Source organism: Eschscholzia californica, unplaced genomic scaffold (assembly GCF_041429995.1).
Source record: "Eschscholzia californica isolate CP2 unplaced genomic scaffold, dmEscCali1.0.p SCAF_3, whole genome shotgun sequence".
NCBI lineage: Eukaryota > Viridiplantae > Streptophyta > Magnoliopsida > Ranunculales > Papaveraceae > Eschscholzia > Eschscholzia californica.
The window spans coordinates 63,914,712-63,939,316 of NW_028238420.1; the positions used below are offsets into that span (position 1 = coordinate 63,914,712).

A 24,605-nucleotide genomic window follows, 5' to 3' on the forward strand; every position below is an offset into this window, starting at 1 on the left:
CACTTGAATGTTTATCCATTACTATCTAGCTCTCCAACTTAATGTAACCTTTTATCCAACAGAAAACTGATACGGAATCTCAAGACCAAAGCCAGTGACGGGACTCTTCTGCCGTGGGCCTTAACTTGGATAGTTTAGTTCCTTCGTAATGTAAACTTTTTTCTTCTTTATTTCTTTGTTTGTTATTTTTCATAGTGTGGGTAACACCCTAATGAACGTAAGCTATGCGTCGTATAGTGAACCACTAATACGAGGATTGTTATTGATACTATGTTGAGGTTTTCACGAGTCTATCTACATATATGCATGTATGTGATTTTGATTCTTTCTTCAATTAATCCGAGCTTATTTTAGTATTCACATTGATTTAAGCTGTATAATGAAGATGTATCCTTTTCCATATATGAATGTTTGCAATTTGAGTTATTTTGGCAAAACTAGCTCATGCTTGTCAGAACATCATGGAAATATGTGAATGCATAACTGAAGAAACTCATGTCGGAATGTCGGAAAGTACTTTAATTTTATTTAATTATTAGAAATAATGATTCCTCATTCCTCAGTTTACATTTCTATGAAAGTGTATATACCTATAGTTTCTCATGACCCACCCCAATAAAAACCTATCAAACGAAAAAAATGAATACAAACAAGGACAAAGAATGACTACCAACTTGTGTATAAATGACTTCTTGTACATGGGTAAAAAAAATTTAGCCTAAAAAAGTTGTCACAGAGGAGACCTCTCCCAGGGCAGAGTCCCAGATATAGGGTCAGCCAAGTTAGCCACAATGAAGTCCTTAAGACCAGTATCCCATACCTGACAGAACTGTTGTGACCAATTTGGCGGTTCGATCGCCTCAGTTCCGAGCCCGGGTGCCCTATCTCTTGACCCTTCATTCTGATTCTCTTGCCAATCTGCAACATAAGTTGCAACTCTTCTGTAAAACTTGGCTCGAAATGCTTCCCATACTTGGTATTTATAATGGTTAATCATGGCTGTGCTTTGTGGTAGATTTAAGTATCTATAACCTGATTTCAGATGAAAGTGATGAACAACATTAACCAGTGAATCGTCGAGAACATCGGGGCGAACGATTGATTTATGTCGTTCGGGACTCTGAAGTCGGCATGTGTATCCAATTGTTACTCCTTGTTTAGGAGGTGACTTCAAACCTGATGGACCAAAACTATGGCAAGCTGTTCTTATTTCTCCAATTGAAGTTGATAATGAATAATTTGCTACAAGATTTCTCAGTGAATTACTACCTGGAAACCCTAATTCACTTGGATGGCGTGCAGACGGAAGTGGAAAGTAGAAAAATTCATCGACGTCCATGAACGATACCCATTTGCATTGTCTCTTTGCTTGAAGAGCACAATGAGAGAATCCTGCTTCTTGGGTCTTAATCCATGGCCATAAATGTCTGCTTACATTATAGTTTTCTTCATTTAGCTCGTCGATTACTTTGTTTAATTCATCATCACTGTTATTATCATATATGAACCAACTCTCAACTCCAAGCCAGGCATGATAAGTAATCCATTCACGAATTGTTGAAGCTTGGTTCCACACCATTGTACAGACACAAAGCTCATATTTTTGCTGGTTTTTCTTCTCATTTGGATTCAAATGAGGGATTTTTGCAACAGAAGGAAGAAGATGATGCTGACGATTTTCACCTTCCCTCGACCGACGATTATAATGAGGTAAGACTACTCCAATCGAAACTCGAACTCCATAAACTTTAGCAGGAGAATTTTGTACCTTGAAAGGTAATGAACATCTGATAACTTCTTGTCCTGCTGTTACAGCTCTGGTTTTGACAGTATATTTATCATCAAGCTCTGAATTTCCCCAATTGAAATGACAGATGAATTGGTTTGGATCTGAAGCTCGTCCTGGTCGAAGATTCAATCCTTTAACAAAAACAACTGCTGTTTCTTCATCTAAAATTGCTTCATAAACAACATTATCCCATGATGAAACAATCTGATTTTTCGCCTTTAAAGACCCGCCGCCGTAATCCCCATACTCATCCCAGCTTCCATGTCTTTGCAGATTAATCAGAGTTGAGTAATTAGCAGGTGGAAGTGGACATCGAGCAATCGATCGGGATCTATGGTAGTCATCGACCACCACCGATAGCACTGGTAAAACCATGACTGAATTACTACTAATCTTATCCTCAATTAGATCATCAGACCCATTAGTCAATTGTTGATGATATATGCAATCCACTGACTCCCCATTACTGTTCTTTGAGAAGAACAATAAAACATGGTCTGGGAAAACCACTCTGTCTTCAACTCTCAAGTGAGCAAGTTCAGATCCAGAATTCAATCTAGCTGCTGAAGATTTTAAAAATGGTTGAAATGGGTATTGAGATCTGACTAATGGACCATCTAAAATGAAAAGAAAAGCAAAAAAAGAGAAGAACAAAAGGGTCCACCATCTTGGTGAATAACAGAAGCTAAATTGAGAAGGAAGTAATGAAGATGAAGAAGGGGAAGATGGGTTTGTTAGTACTAGTTTCTTTTTCCTACGCTTTTCGTATTCCATTAATGTCTAGTAAGAGAGAATGAATGAGATAGAAAGAGAAAGAGGGGTTGGTTTTAGATCTAAGTAGAAATCTAGTAGAGTTGTAATGGATCTGATCTCTTGTTTTCCTGGAGTAATGGAAGTACAAGCTTACTATTGATTTCACACTTAGTTATCTTACTCTGGTTATCTTGTCGGAAAAGAGAGATAGAGAGAGAGAGAGAGAAGCAAGAATCAGTTTTAGAGAGAGAAAGTAGAGACCAAGTCGAAGAACTCCAAGCTGTTGTTAATAATTGGTTAGGGAAATTCTTTGTTTCCTTAAGATTATTTGACTAGTTGTTTAAAAGAAAAAAAATACTGTATTAAAAGAAGAATTCTTCTTAATTGTTCTTCTCTCATTCATTTAATACCCACCCTTGGATTTTAATTTCCCAATTACTCTTTGGTATATAATTGTAAGATGACACATGGTTGAACAAATGATCTGGAAACCATAACCTTTAATCATTGTATTTAATAGTATATGGTACTTTTTTTTTAATAGTATATATTTAAGTAGATGTTCTTAGTATCTTTACAACAAAATTCCTTGGGGGGAAGACAACAATATTAATGTGTGGTTAATTAGGGAAATGCTACAATCATACTAACTAATTTTGAGCAACCATCATCTTTTTTTTGTTGTTGAAAGTCCTCAACTATTATTTAGAAATCTAAGTTAAGGTAACAATTTGTTTCGAAAAAAAGAAATTCATTTCACGAAATATCTAAAATGATACAATTTATTTCATTGATTGGAATATTATCTTTACGCCAATGTCTAAATTGGTACGTAAGTAGGGTATGACACCTTTCAACAAAAAAAAAAGTAGGGTATGACACTGCAAGTTCATGTTTAGTTTGCAGGAAAAGAATGTTGTATATCACCAAAGAATGTGAAGCTTGGATTAAGATTATTTGGTTTTGTGTTACAAATCAAATAGAATTGGAAAATCATTACCCTAGGCTTGATATTTCTCCCTCTAGAAAGCACCACTAGAAAGTGTGAGAGGGAAGAGTTGCTAACCCTAAAAACCTTTAGAATCTCCAATTTTAATTAATGTTAAAAGAACTATTCATACAACTTTACAATTATACAACAAGAGTCAATTTTTAGGAAGTGAATTTTTCAAATATATTTTCAATTTATTACTTTGGATAACTCTATGGTTAAAAAAAGAAAAAGTAATCCGACCAATTTGAAACTTTAAATACAAAAATGTTATGTTTTTACCACACTCCCAGTGTAACAAGGTGAGTGGGACAAACCCCCAAAATTCCCTCATGACTACCACACGCTACATGTGTACATTAATATACAACATATGTTTTTTTTTTTACTTGTTTGTGAATCTCAAGAGTTCAACAAAAAAAAAAGAATCTCAAGACATAAACTACAAGTAAGCACGCAACCATCGATTAATACTTTTCGAAGTTTGTTTTGACGGGTGGATGAAAAGAAAAATAAATAAATGAGACGACGACAGAGAAAAAAAAATTTAGATATAGAATTTTTTTTAAAAATTGTATCTTTGAAAATACGTAGAAAATTAAGCGTTAACTAATAGTCGGTGAACATAATCTTTAAATAAAAGTAACCAGATATTTTACATAAACTAAGAGCTAGCTAGGCAAGAAGCTGGTTGTTCAACAAAAAAAAGACAAGAAGCTGATCATAAATTAGAGATCATTTGAGAAATACCTCAGGTTTATGTAGGAAGTATAAAAATTAACAATATCTAAAGTGATCACAACCTAGAATCTAAAACATGGATCGCAAACAAGGCACGAAGCCCATTCTACTATGTTTGGGAATCCAACGGCTATTACTGATGTATTGGTTGACCTCAAAGTTTGTGTTTGTCCAACACAGGTGACTGACACTAACTTTTAGTCATTGAGAAAGTGGGATCAACGTGAACTTTATTTATGATACGGAGGATAACAAATTGTAATATTTTATTATCTCTCTTTTTTTTGTTAAGAGGATTTTATTTTCTCTCATTCCAATTCACTAGTAATATTTTAGTTATTTTCGTTTTGTCCCAAATTTGTTATTAATGGGCTATTTTGATCTTCACCAGGTGTTTGCCAGTTCGATTTGGGTTCTAAGACAGTTTGATCTGACCTCTAGTTTTTGTCACATCTTTAATTTGTGTCGTATGGTATTTTTATAGTTATTAACTTTTTTATACGCCCACTTCGTATCCCTTTCACTCCTTCGCTTGGCTCTCAAACTCTTCTACTTCATCTTTCAGTGGTTATAACAAAAAAAAATATATTTCATTTTTCAATTTTATGCACCTCTTGTTCTTCAACCTAAGGTCGTTGTCTGAAAGTCTATTATCGACAACCTTTTACCGGTGACCATAAATTGAAGAAGGTGAAGTGAAAGAGAGGGAAAGATGAAGTGGATGAGTGACGTGGATGAGAGAAAGAGATACGAAGTGAATAAATAAAACAAAATTATCACTACAAAAATCTCATAAAAGTAAAAATGAAAAGTTTGACAAATATTTGGGCCTAAAATTGAACTGTCGAACACAACAGGGAGCGAAATCAAATTGTCAAAAATTATAAGTTCAAATAAGACAGTTGGTCATGAATTAGAAGCCAAACCAAAATTAACCCTAACTTTCATTTTTAACAAAAATGTATTGGAATCTAGCAAATTCTATCATTACTTATCAGTATTAAAAAGGTTTAATAGTTGTGGTCTTAACATGTCCAATTAAGAAGAATACAATTTTAAATTAATATTCACTTTATTGTTATTTGTTTCTCCAATAATTAAGGTTTAATATAATTGTGTTTGGTAGGTTCTCAACTTAAAAACTATTTTCCTAAATAAAAGAAGAATTTTGTCATTAAAAACAACAACACTTTTGCCCTAAAAAATGAGTTGTAATGTTGTTTCGGTTAAGAACATACCCAGAAACCATATCGTTCTTTTACACTTAAATTCATCAATATATGGATGAAGAGTGATAAGTGTTCTTCCTTTAGTGGAGGTTTTAAGTTCAAATTCTTTTTATCATAATAGGATACGTTACATAAGGAGGATCGAAAATAGGAGATCCGGCGGTCAAGATAAGTTGCAGAAATAATATACGTGTATGTACGTGACGGATCGAGAAGGCGAGATCCGACGATCAAGAAGAATTCAGAATATTGAAGATATATTGAAGATATATTGAAGATATGTGAAGATTTAGTTTCTTATATTCAGAATATCTCTTGTAACTATCTAATGGTAATATTAGATAGATTTTGTATTATTTCCTAGTTTAGTAATCAGAAACTAGGAAACCCTAAACCCTAAGTCATCTATAAATAGGAGAGGGTTCTAGGAATAAAACTCATCGAGTTATGTCTGACCAATGTAACCGATCAACTCCCACATACAATCGTATGTGGTGAATTATTAATAAAGAATTATTTCTCCGTGGATGTAGGTCTTGGGTAATCGACCGAACCACGTTAAATTATCGTGTCTTTTAATTCATGTCTTTTGACATGGTATCATGAGCAGGTTAATGTTCCTGATTTAAGCTTCCGCAAAATTTCCAACGTTCTTTTTTGTTCGTTGTGACATAATAATCGATCAATTACTTTGACGATTCTTTTTAATTCCCAAGTTATTCTTGTGAATATCATATTCCAATGATTTTTTTTTATATATCATTGTGATTCAATAATCGATAAGTTATTTCGTCGATTTCTTTTCCCAAGTTAATCTTGTGATTATTTCTCATCGGTGTTACAAAGAAAAGGAAAGTGCAGTCTTCATGGTTGGTTATGTGGAAAAAAAAAGGTATGTTCTATATTTATTTCAAAATTTCCAATTTTTTCTGATTTTTTCGAATTTTTTAAGACCTAAAATAGGTCTGAAATTAAAAATAGAATTTTCAGAACCAAAATCTCAGATCTGGTTTGTTTTCAGAGAACCGATCCCGTATTTACCCTGTTCTAGAACAAATTAAAAACCCGGTTTTTTTTTTAAACCCGCGACCAAACAACCCCTTAAAACATGTTGACTAGTCCACTGTCTCTGACCCGTGTTTTTTAACGCATGCTGACGTCAGCATGACGTCATGCTGACGTCATCTTTCGCAACTTCCTTTTACCGCGAACTTGAGTCTTCTTCTCCGACGACTGCATCTAGGGCTTTAAGCCGATTACATTTCCGGCTTCATTCCTTCACCAGACGAACACTTCCAACGTCTTGGACCATCCTAAACCTTCACAAACCGTTTTACCTTTCAATTTTGTGAAAAATCCAGTGATCTCCTTCGGTTCAAATCACTCTCTCTCTCTCTAGAATTTTCCTGTCGGCTGCAACGATTAAGCCTTCAACGGCTGTTTTCCCTCTTCGCCGACACTTCTAGACGAAACCTAGAGCTCCTAGATCTCTTTTAGGACTTTGGTGACCGGAATATCTTCTCCAACGCTGCTCGACGGTGACCGGATTACCATCTGACCGGAACCCTAGCTTACCAACAATCGGAGATCACGAAAGTTTCTGTATCTCTCGACTTTGTTGACCGAGTCAGCGACCATTGACCCGTGATTTTATGTACGCTGACGTCATGTTGCGTTCATGATGACGTCACTTGCGAATTCCTTTTAGCCGAGCGTCTTCTTCCTCTTTCCCTGCGATACAAACCCTACGGTTTGATTTGTTGATTTTCCGGCGACCTTTCCATTTCCAGTCGATAAATTCACTCGATTTGAAAACACCACCACCGATTTCTTCTCGGCTTGGTGAGAAATTGACCTTCCACTTCTCGGTTTTAGACCGACGAACGACCCTTTCTCTCTCTAAAGACTAAACAATCGACGGTCGATTTTTGACCGAATTGGATAGCTATGGTCTATACCAATCATCGATTTGGAGTCTCATCCACATCACAGATGATCTATCTTGTGTATTTTTCAATTACCTTCTGATTTGGGAAACCCAAATTTTGGGAAATTTCTCAATTTTGGAAAACCCTAATTCAGAAGTTTCAAAATTTCCCCAAATTTATATTTGGGACAGCTTATCTTACCCACTATTTTTGTGACAAACTCTTTTGCCACAGTTTCAACTGTCGGATTTTTTTTTGTGACAGACATTTCTTTACTGTCACTTATATCCAACTATTCATAGTTGTGACACAATTTTCCACTGTCACCTTTATTCATCTGTGACGCAATTCTTTTGTCACCTTTTTTAGTTCGATATGTGACACTAAAATAGATTAATTTCATCTATTTTGACTTTTCTTTCCGGATATATCCGTGACATTTCCAAAGTCATTTTTTTATGACGATTTTATTTCTCTACCAAAAGTTTGGACTTTCCTTTCAACGGAGAAAGAATTCATATTTTAGATTTTAATTCCGGAATTCAACCGCGAACTTTTCATAATCATATATTTCTTATGATTATTTTCTTTATTTCCAATTCTATTTTGGTCTTTTCTACCAAATAACATTTTGGAATATTTCTCCACCGAATAGAATATCTTTTTAATGAATAGAATATCTCTATTTTTTCGGAATTATATCGATCTTACATATTTTTGGCAATGAATTTAATGTCGACCATCTTTTTGGTTGTTTCTTCTCCAATATTTTTTGGCAATTACGACAATGATTTCTTGTCGATTTTAAACAAAACAACATTATTTTGTTGTCACTACTAAAGTTCATACTTGACGTATTTATACGACAAGAATTGATCATCACAACCTTTCAGTTGTTGACATTTCCTTCATACAATGACCAACTTTACATACATGAGAAAAATACATGTAGTTTCGTTATCATTGATTTTCGCTCAATTTTTTGACCGCAACTACCAACCTTTTGGTTGTGACTTAATCATCGTTCAATCATCTTCCAACGCATCCACAATCCAAGAGTTGCAAGAAGACGAATACGACGAATCAAAAAGTATTTCCTTTTTTCTCTCTCCAAGTCGGACACTTCAAAATTTACGTGCTCCAACTTGCGGGGGGGGGGGGGGGGGGGTAATAGGATACGTTACATAAGGAGGATCGAAAATAGGAGATCCGGCGGTCAAGATAAGTTGCAGAAATAATATACGTGTATGTACGTGACGGATCGAGAAGGCGAGATCCGACGATCAAGAAGAATTCAGAATATTGAAGATATATTGAAGATATATTGAAGATATGTGAAGATTTAGTTTCTTATATTCAGAATATCTCTTGTAACTATCTAATGGTAATATTAGATAGATTTTGTATTATTTCCTAGTTTAGTAATCAGAAACTAGGAAACCCTAAACCCTAAGTCATCTATAAATAGGAGAGGGTTCTAGGAATAAAACTCATCGAGTTATGTCTGACCAATGTAACCGATCAACTCCCACATACAATCGTATGTGGTGAATTATTAATAAAGAATTATTTCTCCGTGGATGTAGGTCTTGGGTAATCGACCGAACCACGTTAAATTATCGTGTCTTTTAATTCATGTCTTTTGACATATCAACTATTGTGTTTTAATTTATATTGGTAATTTGAGTGAATTTCCATGAAGCTAGATAGAAATCTCTTATATAGAAACAATAAGGTTTTTTTTTGACATAGACTCCCAATTATTTAATGATAGTTGACGTTTACCACGGCTTTTTTAAAACACCAATGACTACTTTACACTTTCAATTGCATTTTTTTTCTCGGTAAATCCCAATCAAGTAGATGGTGCGTGTGGCAACGAGGCGAAGTTACCCCTCCTTTTATCAACAATTTTGACCCAACTTGTATCCTTCTTCACCATTAATCACAACTTTCAACAACTCACAACTCTCACTGAGGACCACCATCACCATCTTCATCTTTTCCTTCACCAACCATCTCCTCCACCGTCTCTGTCTTCTCCTTCACCGACTACCGTAACCTAGCTCGTCATAAAGGGTAACCTAGCTCGTCATAAAGGGTATTAGTTTGGCATGTCCCATGTGTAAATATTACACGCTTTATTTAACAGAGATTCAACAGAAAAAATACGATTGAGGGTGTACACTAGTCATATTTCAAAAATGAGGATAAATGTCAATTTTAGCTAAATAGTTAGGGATCTTATCAGAATAACCCAACAATAGATGGATAAAATAGCAACTAATATCACCAATTGTATTGAAAAATGAAAAAGATGGTAATAAAGAATAGGTTAGAGCAATTGGGGAATGAAAGAATGTGGTGGGTGGAGATAATGAGGTTGGACCAACCAAATCCTTGTTGTGTTTTTTTTTCTTTCCTTTTGTAAAGAACTTGCTGGGGACACTCTGGGTTTCACTTTTCAGTACCTAGGTCATCCCCTAACCACTAGCCTCATATTGGACTACTAACATGGTTTCATAGCCCGTAAGGACCATAATCCCTTTTTATAATGGGAAATGCTCAATCATGGACTCCTCTTGCTCCTTCTCCTCCAAGCGACGAGCCAATGAGCTCTGCGGCCGGGCATGAAAAACACGATTTCTTTACTATAACCACGACAAATGTCAAGTTCTGAAGAAGCTTAGATTGTACTGAGACCTACAGACAGTTGAGCCTTCTGCTGAATTTCTTGTTTACTGACCCTATCATATGTTTGTGACATCTTTTGAAGAACCAATTTATTGTTATCCCATTATTTATCACCCTTTCGGTGATTTAATTGTAAGAGACGTACCTCATTTATATCGACTGTGGGCTCATTTGGCTCATAAAGAAGATATGGACGGTTGTTGATGCAAGACTTCTTCATTTTGACTAGGGTGCTTTTAGAACCCCAAACTCAAACATGTTTGACTAGGGCAAGGGTACTTGGTGGAAATAGGGCGCCTTTAAAACATCCCAAGTAATACTTGGGAAAGTTCCATAGTGCCCATTGCTAGTGGTAATGTTTCATCTCAACTTGATCTTTTGGGTTTTTGGAAGATTGTTCAGAACCTCTAGCCTTTCTCAAATTATTGCGAAGGAGAGGGGCTCCAATAACACTTCAGAAAGGCGCCTTTAAGATTACCCTCCCTCTTCGTTTTGTATATTTGTACTTGTGCCTCTAATATCTCACTCATTTCCTCTTTAGTTTGTGTATGTGAATGTTTCCACTTTTCTTATACTTGTTCTGGTTATTGGTGATTTTGATCTACTAAATGTCCGATGGAAAGCGGGTTTTCTCGTAAAGAGAGGCGTGTAAAAATATCAAAGTGGCTTGGCAATTAAAAAATAACTCCGTTCTGATACCATGTACTAAAATATCAAAGAAACACTATGACTGATGAATAAAATGTATTTATTAATGTTGATTACAACTATATATAACTACAATTTGTAAACCTCCAAACCTAATTACAACAAAGAGTCGTCAGATCGTGATTGAAGAGAACCGTACGATGATGTGTACATGGTTGGGCTGGACCCTTCCGATCGACTAGTGGAGACTCCCATGTCTATAGACACCTCACATATACTCAATAGGGCGCCTCTTAGAAGAAAGGGGTCGTTCCCAACTCACCTCATTTACATGTCTATCCCTCTAACCAGTCACTTTCTTTTTATGCATTATTTAACTACTCATCTATCAATCTTTTTTTTTTTTTTGGGACAACTCATGACAATAGACTACTGAGACATGCGTGGGTATACTTGCTGGCGTTCGTTAATGATGATTCCCCACGGGCCACGGTATATACCTACGGCCAATGGCTTATGACATCAGTGCTTCCCTCACCATATTTTCTCAATAATCAAATTAACGATAAATATTCGGGGCAGCTGTCATTCAGAAACATCTATAATGAGCAGTGAGATCCAATATCTTATTGGGTATTACGAAAGGTCCTTTTATCAACTATATCAAGGACATACGCTAGGTCATATTTTTTTCGACTTTTAATAAGTTAAAGTTTGACTTGTCATCCGGATTATGGTGACTCTAATGTTTCTAATTTAATAAAGAGAATAATTTTTGTCCCATAATGTGTTTGTAGTAGCAATTCGTAACTATTTATGTGATAAAAGAATAAAGCACATACATTTTGTGTGTATTATAAGATGCACACTACAAACATTGTGGTGACACTAGCTACTTGTAGCTCGTGATGTTGATTGTCATAAGTCTATATAAGATCACGACCACACACACGAGAAGGATCATTTGGTGATGGAACAAGTGGACACAAGTCTTCCACATTCACAACAGGAAAAAGGAACAAACAATAAATATTGTAGTGGAAGTCTGGAAGATGGACATCCAACGCCATTATTCCTAGTTTGGGTTCTCTTTATTCTCCTCACCTTTTACAAACTTATTATCCAATTTTCCTCTCTATATATTCCTCATCCTTTATTGATCAATTGCTCTTATAAAGTAGGGTATATCTAACCCATTTTGATTATATTTCCATTACGTACATAAAAAAAGGTGAGTTGAGTGTCTAGTCACCAAAGTGCTAACAGTATATATATATATATATATATATATATATAGAAGTCGATTATAGAATATCACAACCTACGTTAAGTTGGATTACACAACACTAGGGCTCTAAATGTAAGTAACAACTGATGATAAATATCCCTGAGTACTAGTTGAAAGTGTGAAATTCTCCCATACCATAATCATTGGTAGGGATTCCATTATATAGTATTCAAAAGGAATATTACAAGGAATATTACAAACAATATTACAAACAATATTACAAAGAATATTATAGGATTACTGAGGATATTACAAGAAATATACCCACGATATTCTACCGAATCAATATATTGCATAGTATATTCTTTCATATACTAAAATCGAGTGGATATACTCTATCACCCTCCCTCAAGCTCAACCTTCGGATCCCGGAGGGAGAGTTTGGAACATAATACTTGATGATGAGCCTTCACTAACCCTTTTGTAAAAATATCAGCTATTTGATTTCGCGTTGGAATGTATTTAACCTGTAAAGCACCTCTTGTAACCCTCTCACGAACAAAATGATAATCAAGATCCATATGTTTGGTTCGTGAGTGAAGAATGGGATTGTGAGCCATGTAAGTTGCACTTACATTATCACAATAAAGAATGGGAGCATTGTTCATTGGTACTCCCAAATCACGAAGTAAAAATTGAATCCAAGCAATTTCAGCGGTTGTTATGGCCATGGCTCTATATTCAGCTTCTGTACTTGACCGTGACACGGTAGGTTGTTTCTTAGAAGCCCATTGGATTATGTGAGACCCAAAAAAGATACAATTACCTGAAATAGATCGACGAGTATCAGGATCACCGGCCCAATCGGCATCAGAATATGCTACAAGTTGTGAATGAGAATTTTGAAAAATGGGGAGGATTACCATTCCCGAAGAATAAACCTCGACCCAAGGTAGCTTTTAGGTAGCGGAAGATACGTTTCACCGCTTCAAAGTGAATGTCTGTTGGTGAGTGCATATATTGGCAAAATTGATTGACAGAATAACTGATATCTGGACGAGTGAGCGATAAGTATTGTAAACCCCCAACCAATGAACGATATAAAGTTGCATTATCAAAGGATTTTCCTTCTGTAATCGATATTTTCTTACCAACGGGACTAGGAGTTCTCACAGGCTTGGAATTGAGCAAATCAATTTTATCAAGTAGTTCAAGTGTGTATCTTGTTTGAGTCAATGTGATCCCCAAGTTAGAACGGTTAATCTCCATTCCAAGGAAGTGATGAAGCTCTCCCAAGTTCTTCATAGAGAATTGGGTATGAAGACGATCAATCAAATATGATATAACACTTGAATCTGAACCTGTAACCAATATATCATCTACGTACAATAATATGATTGTAATTGAAGATGACGTTTGATATATGAATAAAGAGTAATCTGACTTCGAGGCAATGAAACCTATTTCACGAAGATATGATGTAAATCTATGGAACCAAGCTCTGGGAGCTTGTTTTAACCCGTACAACGCCTTGTTTAATTTGCAAACATGATCAGGATAAATAGTATTAATAAAACCGGTTGGCTGAGTCATATACACTTCCTCATTAAGAAGACCATGCAAGAAGGCATTTTTAACATCTAATTGAGTAAGTTTCCAACCTGATGTAACTGCAATACTAATAACCAGTCGAATAGTTACTGGTTTCACCACTGGTGAAAATGTTTCGTCATAATCAATACCATGTTGTTGATTAAAACCTTTGGCTACGAGTCGAGCCTTGTAACGATCTATAGTACCATCACTTTTGGGTTTAATTCTGAAGACCCACTTGGAACCAATCAAATTCATAGATGGATGTCGAGGTACTAAGAGCAACTCCAATGTGGGGAGGCTGGGGTTCCCAAATTCAAAATTTGGGAGCCCCAGCCCACATGCTCCAACCCGGGAGCCCCATGCTCCCTGGCTCCCAAATGGGAGCCCGGGCTGGGGGCTCCCAGCCCCATGCTCCCTGGCTCCCAAATGAGAGCCCGGACTGGGGGCTCCCAGCCCCAATTTAATTACCGTTGGGAGCTCCCAACGGCAATATTGGGGTGGATCCCCTTTAAAAGGGGATCCACCCCAATATTTTTTTTATCTCTTTCTCTCTCTTTATTTTATCTCTCTCTCTCTCTCTCTCTATTTCATCTCCTCTCTCTCTCTCTATCAATTTCTCCTCCATTAATTTTTTTTTCAATGGATCCAAATGCCAATTTGCATAATTTAGGCTATATGGAAATGTTGAACTCCGATTTCATTTATGTCGATGAAGTTAATTTATCCAATGATGGGATCGAAGAAAGGGTCGAAGAAAGTCTTGATTGTAATGAAACGCCAATGTCGTCGGTTTCTAGTAAGCGTTATACTAATGATGATGATATCGTGCGCGTTCATGCTTATTTGCATATTGCCACCGATGCGATTATTGGTAATGATCAAAGAGCGGATACTTTTTGGAGCAAAATTGCCGAACACTTCAACGAACGTACAAATCAAAATCGTGTGCTAAAAGGTCTTAAATGTCGTTGGGGCGAAATTAACAAGCAATGCGCGAAGTTTTGTGGGTATTTGGCATTGTTGCAAAGGAACCCAAAAAGCGGAAAAAATGATAACGATCGGGTTATTACTCTTATTACATTTTGACAACATTATGATTTATTTTTGACACATATTTGAAATTTTAAAATTTTATTTTTGTAGATAAAATCCGCAATGGCGATGTTTAAACAAAACGACAACAAAGAATTTAAGTTCGAACATTGTTATAAAATTTTGAAAGACCATCCCAAATGGTCATTAAATTTATCTCAATCTTCGTCACACAAAAGAAAAAATTCTTTTGACCAAGACGAAGGATCTCCCTCAATAACACAACAAAGACCACTTGGAAGAAAAGCAAGCAAGGAGGCTAGAGATAAATCCAAAGGTAGTGAAATTTCTGCGGTGCTTGAATTTTGGAAAGAGAAAATGGAGAAACAAGATAGTAGAGATAAACTTATCAATGGAAGTATGCTCCTTCAAGAGAAACAAATAGACTACAAACATAAAGAATTAGAGGTGGAAGCAAAAAAATTAGACGTGCAACTAGATAACAACAAGGTTGAACGGATGAAAATGGGGATAGACTTGGCGGGCAAAGATACTTCAAAAATGGATCCCGAACAACTTGCTATTCATAGGATATTGCTCTCAAATTGGAAAAAGGAAAATCTATGAATTTTAGTTGATTTGATTATGTATGACTTTTAGTTGTTTCGATTATGTATGAATTTTAGTTGTTTTGATTATGTTTGAATTTTAGTTGTTTTGATTATGTATGAATTTTAGTTGTTTTTTATTAAACCCGGAATTTATGAAATTTCAAATATTAGAGCCAAAATTTAATGGGTGAAAATTAAAACACAAACCATCACACACTTACACCACACATGTACAAAATTTAGATTTGGGAGCCCAACATTGGAGTTGCTCTAAGTCCCGGGGGTCCCAAAATTCAGGGGCTCCCAAAATTGGGAGCCTGAGCCCCACATTTGAGTTGCCCTAAAGTCCAAGTCTGATTCCGAATCAATGCATTAAACTCATCTGCCACGGCCTCACACCACTTTGGATCGGACTTGGCTTCACTATAACAGGTAGGTTCTTTAGGTAATGGTGGTAAAGAAGAGAGTAATGCGAAACTAACCGGATGTCTGGTTGCCATTAAAGAATCATATACTTTTGGTTTAACGATTCCATCTTTCGACCGTGTTACCATGTGATGAATTGAGCGGACCGGTTGCGAGGGAATTGGTGGTTCATTCGGCAAAGTTGTAGGTGAGTCTGTATCAATGCTCGAGCAGTCATAGACAAAGCATTTTTCTGCATAGTTTGTAGTTGAAGAAGAAGTTGAGACTTACGAGCATTATTTTGAGCTGAAAATGTCGTCTCGAAATAGTTGTAGAATTCTCGAGCAGTGTTGAACTGTGGAGTTTGTGCAAGAACAGAAGGAGATATTGTTGTATTGAGCCAACTAATGATAGTTTGGTCAATTCTGGTCCATCGCATAAAAGCTGGATTAACAATATCCATGTTCAACGATTCATCAAAAATTTGATTTGGTGGAGCAGCAGCTGTGATTTCAACATGGTGAAACAGATCTTGGGATTTCATGATTGGAATTATTTGTTTCTTCCATGTGAGATAGTTGGTGGAATCTAGTTTGATAGAGACTAAAGGGACTAGATTCGTCAAGGTGGGGGATTGCAGGAAATGGGTGGATGAGGAGGAAGACATTGTTGAAAGGTTGGGGATGGAGAGAATTGAAGAGAAAAAAAAAGATTTAAATTCAGAACCTTAAGCTCTAGATACCATGAAAGTGTGAAATTCTCCCATACCATAATCATTGGTAGGGATTCCATTATATAGTATTCAAAAGGAATATTACAAGGAATATTACAAACAATATTACAAAGAATATTATAGGATTACTGAGGATATTACAAGAAATATACCCACGATATTCTACCGAATCAATATATTGCATAGTATATTCTTTCATATACTAAAATCGAGTGGATATCTATCACTAGTAATGAGAACAAAAAGAAGGAAATGAATGTCTAATGATTAAGCTATGAATTGGAAGTATTGGTCTTGTAAAGTCATTTAACAGTCCATAGTTGAATATGATTCAGATATATAGATAGCAAACAACCTTGAATAGTAATTGATTTGGAGACTCCTCATTCTTTGATATTAATTTCAGCTTCTAAATGACCTAGGTGACCTATAATGTGAATGGATGGATTCCACCTTGGAATGTAAACTTACACTTCACTTACACCTCCAATAAACCAGATGGGCTCCATCACCAAATAGTGTGGTAGGAAAAAGACCAACATATTGGGGATCTTTCATGACAAAAAAAAGGCATGGCTATAAGCAAGAAAGAGTTCACTAAGGAGAGAATAAGGGAGAGTCTACCTATGTGGAACTATATTATCCTAACATCTCTCTTATTTTGCTAATAAAATGAACTCTTTTTTTTTTTTTGTTGAACTTAATAAAATGAACTCATTTCATCAAAAAAAAAAAAAAAATGAACTCAGTGGACGGTTCCGTAAATAGCATAGTCTTGTTGCAGAATGCTATTGATACTTTTTTTTTTTTTTTTTGTTAAAGGGAATGCTATTGATACTTAGTGCTGGAATGTTTACCTTTCAAACATTCAACTATCTAAAATGACACGAACTAGATTCGTATCTCTTAACCACCACTATTGGTTTCCAAAAGACTATGAGTTAATTTCTATATGGCCCCCTACTTTGTGACCAGCTTCCTTTACGATCCCCTTTTTTTCGTAAATTCAAATATGTCCCCCTATTTTCAGGTAAATGTCATTACTACCCTTCTTAATTCTAAATTTAAGACATTAAAAAAAAATTATTTCCACCTCACCCCTCTCTCTCTCTCCAACTCACCTCTCTCTTTCCAACTCACCCCTTTCTTCTCCGGCAAGGTGGTCGCCCGGAAAATTTTCCGGCCGGCCACCTTTCAAACCTAAAGAAAAAAAAAATTCTCTCTCCTCGCTCTCTCTAATTTTTTTTTTTTTTTTAAATCTCTCCACTCTCTCTCTCTAAAACTCCGGCGAAGGGGGTTTCCCTTCGCCGGAGGATCTGTTCACGAACAGATCTGTTGATTTTGAGAAAAAGATTAAATCCAAACAAACCTTGTTGATTTTGAGAACACCCGTGAGTTGATTTTGGTATTTCATTGGATTAGATAGCTCAAATTGATTGATAATATACAGCATTGTTGCAGAAGCTAGTATAGATGGAAGATAACAGACGAATTTGAAATCTGAAATTGAAAAAAGGTAGAGTTTTTAGAATCTAATAACTTGTTCTGTTTCTAAATCTGAAACTTTATGAAGACATTAATGGTGTACTTACCTGCAATTAGAGAGAGAAGTAGATGTTCACATCTCTGCATAAAACACCCAATGAAGATGATTCTTTAAACCTAGCCTTCTTATGATATGATCAAGAAATGAAAGTGGAGTTACAGGATTCATTTTCCAATCAAGACTAGAAAGAATCAAAAGTTCCATCTTTTGTATTGTTTTTGCTTCAAAAACATATTTTGTCTCTTCAATCTACAAAATCAAACAAACCCAGATCGGTTAGTAAGATAAACTAAAAAACCCATGTTTCAAAAAAATCAGATTATTGATTAAATCATGAGAAAAATGATAACCTACTTGTAAATCTAAGAGAAGTGGAACTTGGGTTTCTTCAACTTTAGCAGCTAAAGAAACACAAGCAACAGAAACAAGTTGGGTCATCCATGGTTTATCTTTATGAAAATGATGAACATTTGATATGAATCTATCAAAGAAATTAACAGAAAGAACAGAAGTAAGAGAAGAAAACCCATAATGGGTATTAACCGTTAACATCCATTCAATAGAATCACGACGAGCTATTAAAAGATTTGGATCATCAGATTTAAGTTTTTTAATAAGGGATTGATATGGTTATAAAATCAACAAGGTTTGTGTTGACCCATCTATTCACAGCTCTTCGTGAACAGATTCTCCGGCGAAGGGTTTCCCTTCGCCGGAGTTTTAGAGAGAGAGAGAGTGGAGAGATTTTAAAAAAAAAAAAATATTTAGAGAGAGGAGAGAGTATTTTTTTTTTTTTAAGGTTTGAAGGTGGCCGGCCGGAAAATTTTCCGACCGACCACCTTGCCGGAGAAGAAAGGGGTGAGTTGGAGAGAGAGAGAGGTGAGTTGGAGAGAGGGAGAGGTGAATTGGAGAGAGAGAAAGAGGGGTGAGGTGTAGGGAGAGATGAGGTGGAGAGAGAGAGGTGAGGTAGAAATAATTTTTTTTAATGTTTTAAATTTAGAATTAAGAAGGGCAGTAATGACATTTACCTGAAAATAGGGGGCTATATTTGAATTTACGAAAAAAGGGGGTCATAAAGGAAGCTGGTCACAAAGTAGGGGGCCATATAGGAATTAACTCAAAGACTATCTAGCTAGAAGTAAATTTACCATAAACTCACTAATTAAGCATCATTCAAAATTTTTCTTTTAATATGTAAGATTCAAATTTGTTCTATCCAAGAGATAGACATATACATTACCACTCAACTAAAAGGTTCTCCGTCGGTTAGCTTATTTGGTGTTAATCTACAAGTTGACTGTTAGTTCCGGAAAAACTCTATTCTTCTCATATTAAATTTTATTACCGATTATTTACAACTAATCACCTTGAAATAGTAAAACACAGACACGTATATATATATACAGAGGCAACATAGTATTTTTAAGTAAGTATCACTAACCCTAATTATGATGATAGAGATGATATATAAGACTTCAATCACCCTTTAACAAAGTATTAGTAGACATAATTATGATGAGAGATGTTTTAGTGTAATCTTAAAGCTGTACTGGATAAGAAAAAAAGGAAAGAAAAAAGTATATATCTCAACAAAAACTAAATAAATAAAAATGAAGTACTTTATTGTTAGAAGAGACTACAAATCAAAGTCTATTCTAGATCAACACGAAATCAATGGTCTTTATATATTTTCAGTGAACTAGTGATCTATTTTTCCTCTCTTGCTAGATGTTTTACTTGTGATAAATTAACAACGGTTGAGTTTTATTTAGGTCTTGATTAGATTTACATTTGTAACGTCTCCTATCATTTTTCTTATTATTATTACACCCAATTGATAGAAAAGAAACTTACACAGTTCAGAAAGTGATGATGAGAGACAACAATGGTGCTTCAACAGATGAAAGATCATCTAGCTAGTGGGGCACTTAAAACCCCCTAAAAACATCAAATCCTTATCCTAATATTAGAAATTTAATCTGTTTCTAAAAGAGGATTGGACATCTCTTAGGCAGTTCTGTAGCAGTGGAAGCTGTCAATATGATGTGTCTGTTAACGAGCTTATGGACAAGTGGAGCAGCAGAGTGGGAATCAAAAATTTTCATAATATGCTTAAGAGTTTGAGTTACATATGTCTTATTTTTGTAGAAAAATAAGCCATCACTTAGGGTTAGCTAGTCAAGTAGTTAAAAATCATCGATCGATTATGTAAATTGATAAGTGTGAGGTTCAGTGTACTGTTGAAGTCTCTTCTTTCTTTGTCTCCTATTTCCACCGATAACATTGATGGATAAATATATTAAGTCCGATTCAAGATAGATTTAATCCGTCATAGTTGTGAAGTTCATTTTAGTTGAGCGTTAACATATATATATATATATATATATCTTTCCATTAGATAAATTAAAGTTATCAACCACGATATTTTATCCGACAAATATCTCAGCTAAATTACAATTCCAATACGTGTTTAGACAGATCTTACTTTCTTTTCTTAAATGCTCCCCTAACGCATACTCAAGTTGGAATTATGTTAAAATATTTGTGGACACAAGTCATTTTTCAAAAGTTTTATCTTGCAAATTTTAAGTCATATAGGTACCGCAATCTTCTCAACAAAAAATAAATAAAAAAGGTACCGTAATCACATGCGTCATGGGCAATTGGGATCACTTTGCCTTAAACTCAACGATTCTTTAATAAGTCACTTTTAATTATGTTTATTCAGTTAAACCGAATTTAAAATAACATCAACCACTTACGTGTTATCATTTGGATACTTTAATTGCTGATGTGTCATGTCATTGTCAAATTTGTCAACCAACCGTCCAACCAAACCATTTTTATATGACCATTATAATCACTTACACGTGCCTGGATATTTTTTCTATGATATGGACTTACAAAGTTATTATATTCGTTTTGTAACATGAAGATACATCATGAATTGAGTAAGTCTAATAACTGTGCCAACAACATTTAGTTGGAGTGGTAAGAGGTATAATCTTCCACCTAGAGGTCAAGGGTTCGAGGCACACGCTGAACAATAAAAAAAAAAAAAAAAAAAAGTCTACTAACTGTCATCCTGAAAACTAGTGTGGACTATAAAGACTATTAAGATTATAAGGCCATCACATATGAGCTAAATAAAACACATTTAATACTTTATTAATTATCCTATTAACAAAAGTTGTAAATGATAGGTTTTCAATTCTACTGTATATTGAACTTGTGACTTTTAGCTACACTCTTTGATAGTATCTAGATCAGTGCTAATCTTTCTTATTAGACATATATCTCTGAATTATAACAAAAGAAGTTTGATTACCTTTTTTTTTTCTTTCTGAAAACTAACTTTCTAGTGGTGATATAGTTTTAAGACTGACCCCAAACTAGAGGACTTGCGAATTAAAGTACTTGAGTTAAGTTTAATATATTATATCCTATTACTACAAAAGTGTCATTTGTTAGAAGAAGTTTAATTATCAATTATGTAATATTCTAAAGAGAGCCACCTAATTATTATCATAGATTAGACATAATTTTATTTTTAAAGAAGGTAGTTGGGAGAAAATTATTATAAACTATTATACATAGTGATACCAATTTGTCCTTTCTTTACATCTCTATGTGAATAACAAAACCGAATGAGATAGAATAAATATAGACATTATTTTAAGTAGAGATGATATTATATGATTATCAATCTAATAGGAGTATTCATAAGAGGGGTTGGGCAAAAGGCCCAAAATCAGCCCAACAATATGTATCAGGCCCACTGCAGATAAAGAATGAGGGGCAGGTCCAAAAAAGTCAGGCTAGGGGTGGAATTTCCGAAACACCCTTCTTCTTTTTGAAATTTACGAAACGACCATCGAAAAATTCCCGGGAAACTCGAAAATTTCTGACAAGTAATCTGACACGCCTCCCATCAGACTGTGTACTTTCCATAAATTCACAAAATTGCCATCGAAAAATTCCCGGGAAATTCGAATTTTTTTGGAAAATAGTCTGACGCACCTGACATTAAACCTTGTACTTTCCATGAATTTACAGAATTGCCATTACAAAATTTACCAACTTGCCATTTTCGTTCTTTTTTCCAGATTTATTTCTTATTTCTTTTTTATTTTCTCCCACACATATTTCTCTCTCCAATCTCAACAAATTTCGTTCTTTTTTTCCAGATTTATTTCTGATCTCTTTCCAATCTCAACAAATTTCTTCATTTTTGGTAGTATTTCATTGATTTGTATAAAGAAATTTTCTTGTGTACCGGGAACTATTTAGTGTACTGGTCATTTTTTAGATATGTACTACACATTTTTGTACTGGGAATTTTCTTGTGTACCGGGAATTGTTCTGTGTACAAGCCATTTGGTTATGTACTAGAAATTTTTGTAGTGGGAATTTTCTTGTGTACCGGGAATTGTTCTGTGTACTTGTCATTTGGTTATGCACTAGACATTTTTGTACTGGGGAATTTTCTTGTGCACCGGGAATTGTTCTATGTACTGGTCATTTGGTTTAGTACTGGACAATTTTGAACTGGGAATTTTCTCCTGTACCGGAAATGGTTCTGTGCACTGAACATTTGGTTATGTACTTTGATGCTTTTAGAGATGAAGAAGATAAAATGTGAAACAAATAAGAGTGATGACGAAGAAAAATAAGAACATAAAACTTTTAGAGAGAAAGACAGAAAACTTTGATGTTTATAGAGATTGAAAGAGATGAAGAAGATAAAATGTGAAACAAAATAAGAATGATGAACACCCAAAAATGAGAAACTGGATGGAAATTGTTTCCCTTGGCTTAAAAAAAAAAAAAGAAAAAAAAAAAGTGAAACACAAAGGCAATTGAAAGAAATAATTACAAAAGTTGTATGCTGTCTATCAAAAGGTCTAATCACTCGTAAAAACGAAATGAAGCCTCACCCAAATTCTATATAAAAGTAAAAAAAATCTACATCTGAATTAGTTTGTGGTCATCTATTCAAAATCAATTGACAATGACTGGAGAGGATTTACATATTATATCCTCAATTACAAGATCGCTCTTTACTCACGTGAGACTATTCTCACACCCCCCTCACATGTGTCGCTTTTTGAGTCTAATACATATATTTTTAGGTGACGTGGAACACATATCGCTTTTAAGTCTATTATCGGGTGATGTTTTGTAGGTATCAAATTTATAACCAATTGACAAAAAACCTAAACATCATATATTATTGGTTATTTGGTTACTATACATATATGGAGAGATAAATAGGTCTTTTCATGATTTCACTAAATAAAGACATCTAAATAAGAGCTGTTGGATGTATATATTATAGAAGTGTGTCAATAAGACTATGAGCCACTGGATTCTTATAATTTTCTATTACTCAATATGTCTGTAAAAGCATGTACAGAGTGCAAAGGCCATCGAGATGGAATACAAAATGAGATAATTTATTCTATTCACATTTTTCAATCAATAATAAGACTTGACCCCAATAACTTGCTCATTTTATGCTTTTGTGAATACTTTAAAGACAAGTATCAACTAGGGTAGGTACATATCAAACGGGAACATTAACCCGAAAGCCAATTTTTTGCGTGCTTCCACTCTCTAATAAAGTATGCACGAGTCTATAGAGGTTTCAGGTTTGCACGAATTTGTATACATACATATATATATGAAAGAAAAAATGAGCGAAAAACCCAAAAATTTAGACCCTAATAAGAAAAAAACCCACTAAAAAATAATAATGTCAAAAAAACCCCATTTTTTGAACATTTTTCAAAATGTTCACAACATATGTAATTATGTTGTTAACAAGACAACATATTTTTTTTCATAATTCCATTTTTACCCTTATATGTTGACAACATATATCATTGTGTTGTTATAAAATGTTGACAATATCTATAATAATGTCCCGACTTATTATAAAATGTTGGTGTCATATATAATTGTGTTCTTAACAACATATATAATGTATTAGTCAAAATATTATTTGTTCGTTAACGGATTTGTTAAATACAAAGGATAATACGCATAACATTTTAATTTTTGTAAAGGACAAACAAAAAAATGCTTTAGTTTTTATATTTATGTCGAAAGCAAAACAAAAAATGCCAAAACCATTTATTTTTTCACAAGACAAATCGAAAAATGTTGTAGTCAAAATGTTTGTGTTAGTTTGTCTATGTAAAATGCAAAAGAAAAAAATGCGAAATATTTTGGCAAAACAATGTCTAAGCAAGAACGAATTTGTTCAAAAATTTACAAATTGTTGAGCCAAATTAAGATTTGTTCAGAAATTTACAAAATTGTCGAGAGCAAACCAAGAATTGTTCAGAAATGTTCAAAATTGTTTTTGACGTTGATTTGAGCGGAAAATTTCATTTTGGAGGGTAAAATTGTATTTTTACCTATTGGATTTTTTCCTCATTATTATTTAGTATTGGGCCTGATTCTTTTAACTTTCCCATTTTGGGCCTTATATATTTACGTGAACATAAATGAGGGCCCTCTAAATAGAAAATCCACTAGAGCTCTACTATTTCCATTTTTGTATAAATAGGATTGAAGAGAAGAACGCTTTCATGTTGTGGGTCCCTTTTTACCATGACATCATCACTGACGTTTTTACATATATAAAGTCAACCATATCAAGCCTACCCAAGTCTC

The 24,605-nt window shown here is 34.6% G+C and overlaps 1 protein-coding gene across 1 annotated transcript; it reads right to left on the reverse strand.

The window, feature by feature from the left end:
* Nucleotides 1-504: 504 nt before the first annotated feature.
* On the reverse strand, nt 505-2,954 carry LOC147553212 (glycosyltransferase family protein (DUF23)). Its single transcript, XM_086671968.1, has one exon. The coding sequence runs from the start codon at nt 2,561-2,563 to the stop codon at nt 731-733; it is 1,833 nt and encodes a 610-aa protein (XP_086528094.1). The 5' UTR covers nt 2,564-2,954; the 3' UTR covers nt 505-730.
* Between the last annotated feature and the right edge of the window lie 21,651 nt (nt 2,955-24,605).

Excerpts from the sequence above, each read along its gene's own strand:
- LOC147553212 (XM_086671968.1), bottom strand. The coding sequence starts at position 2,563 with ATGGAATACGAAAAGCGTAGGAAAAAGAAACTAGTACTAACAAACCCA.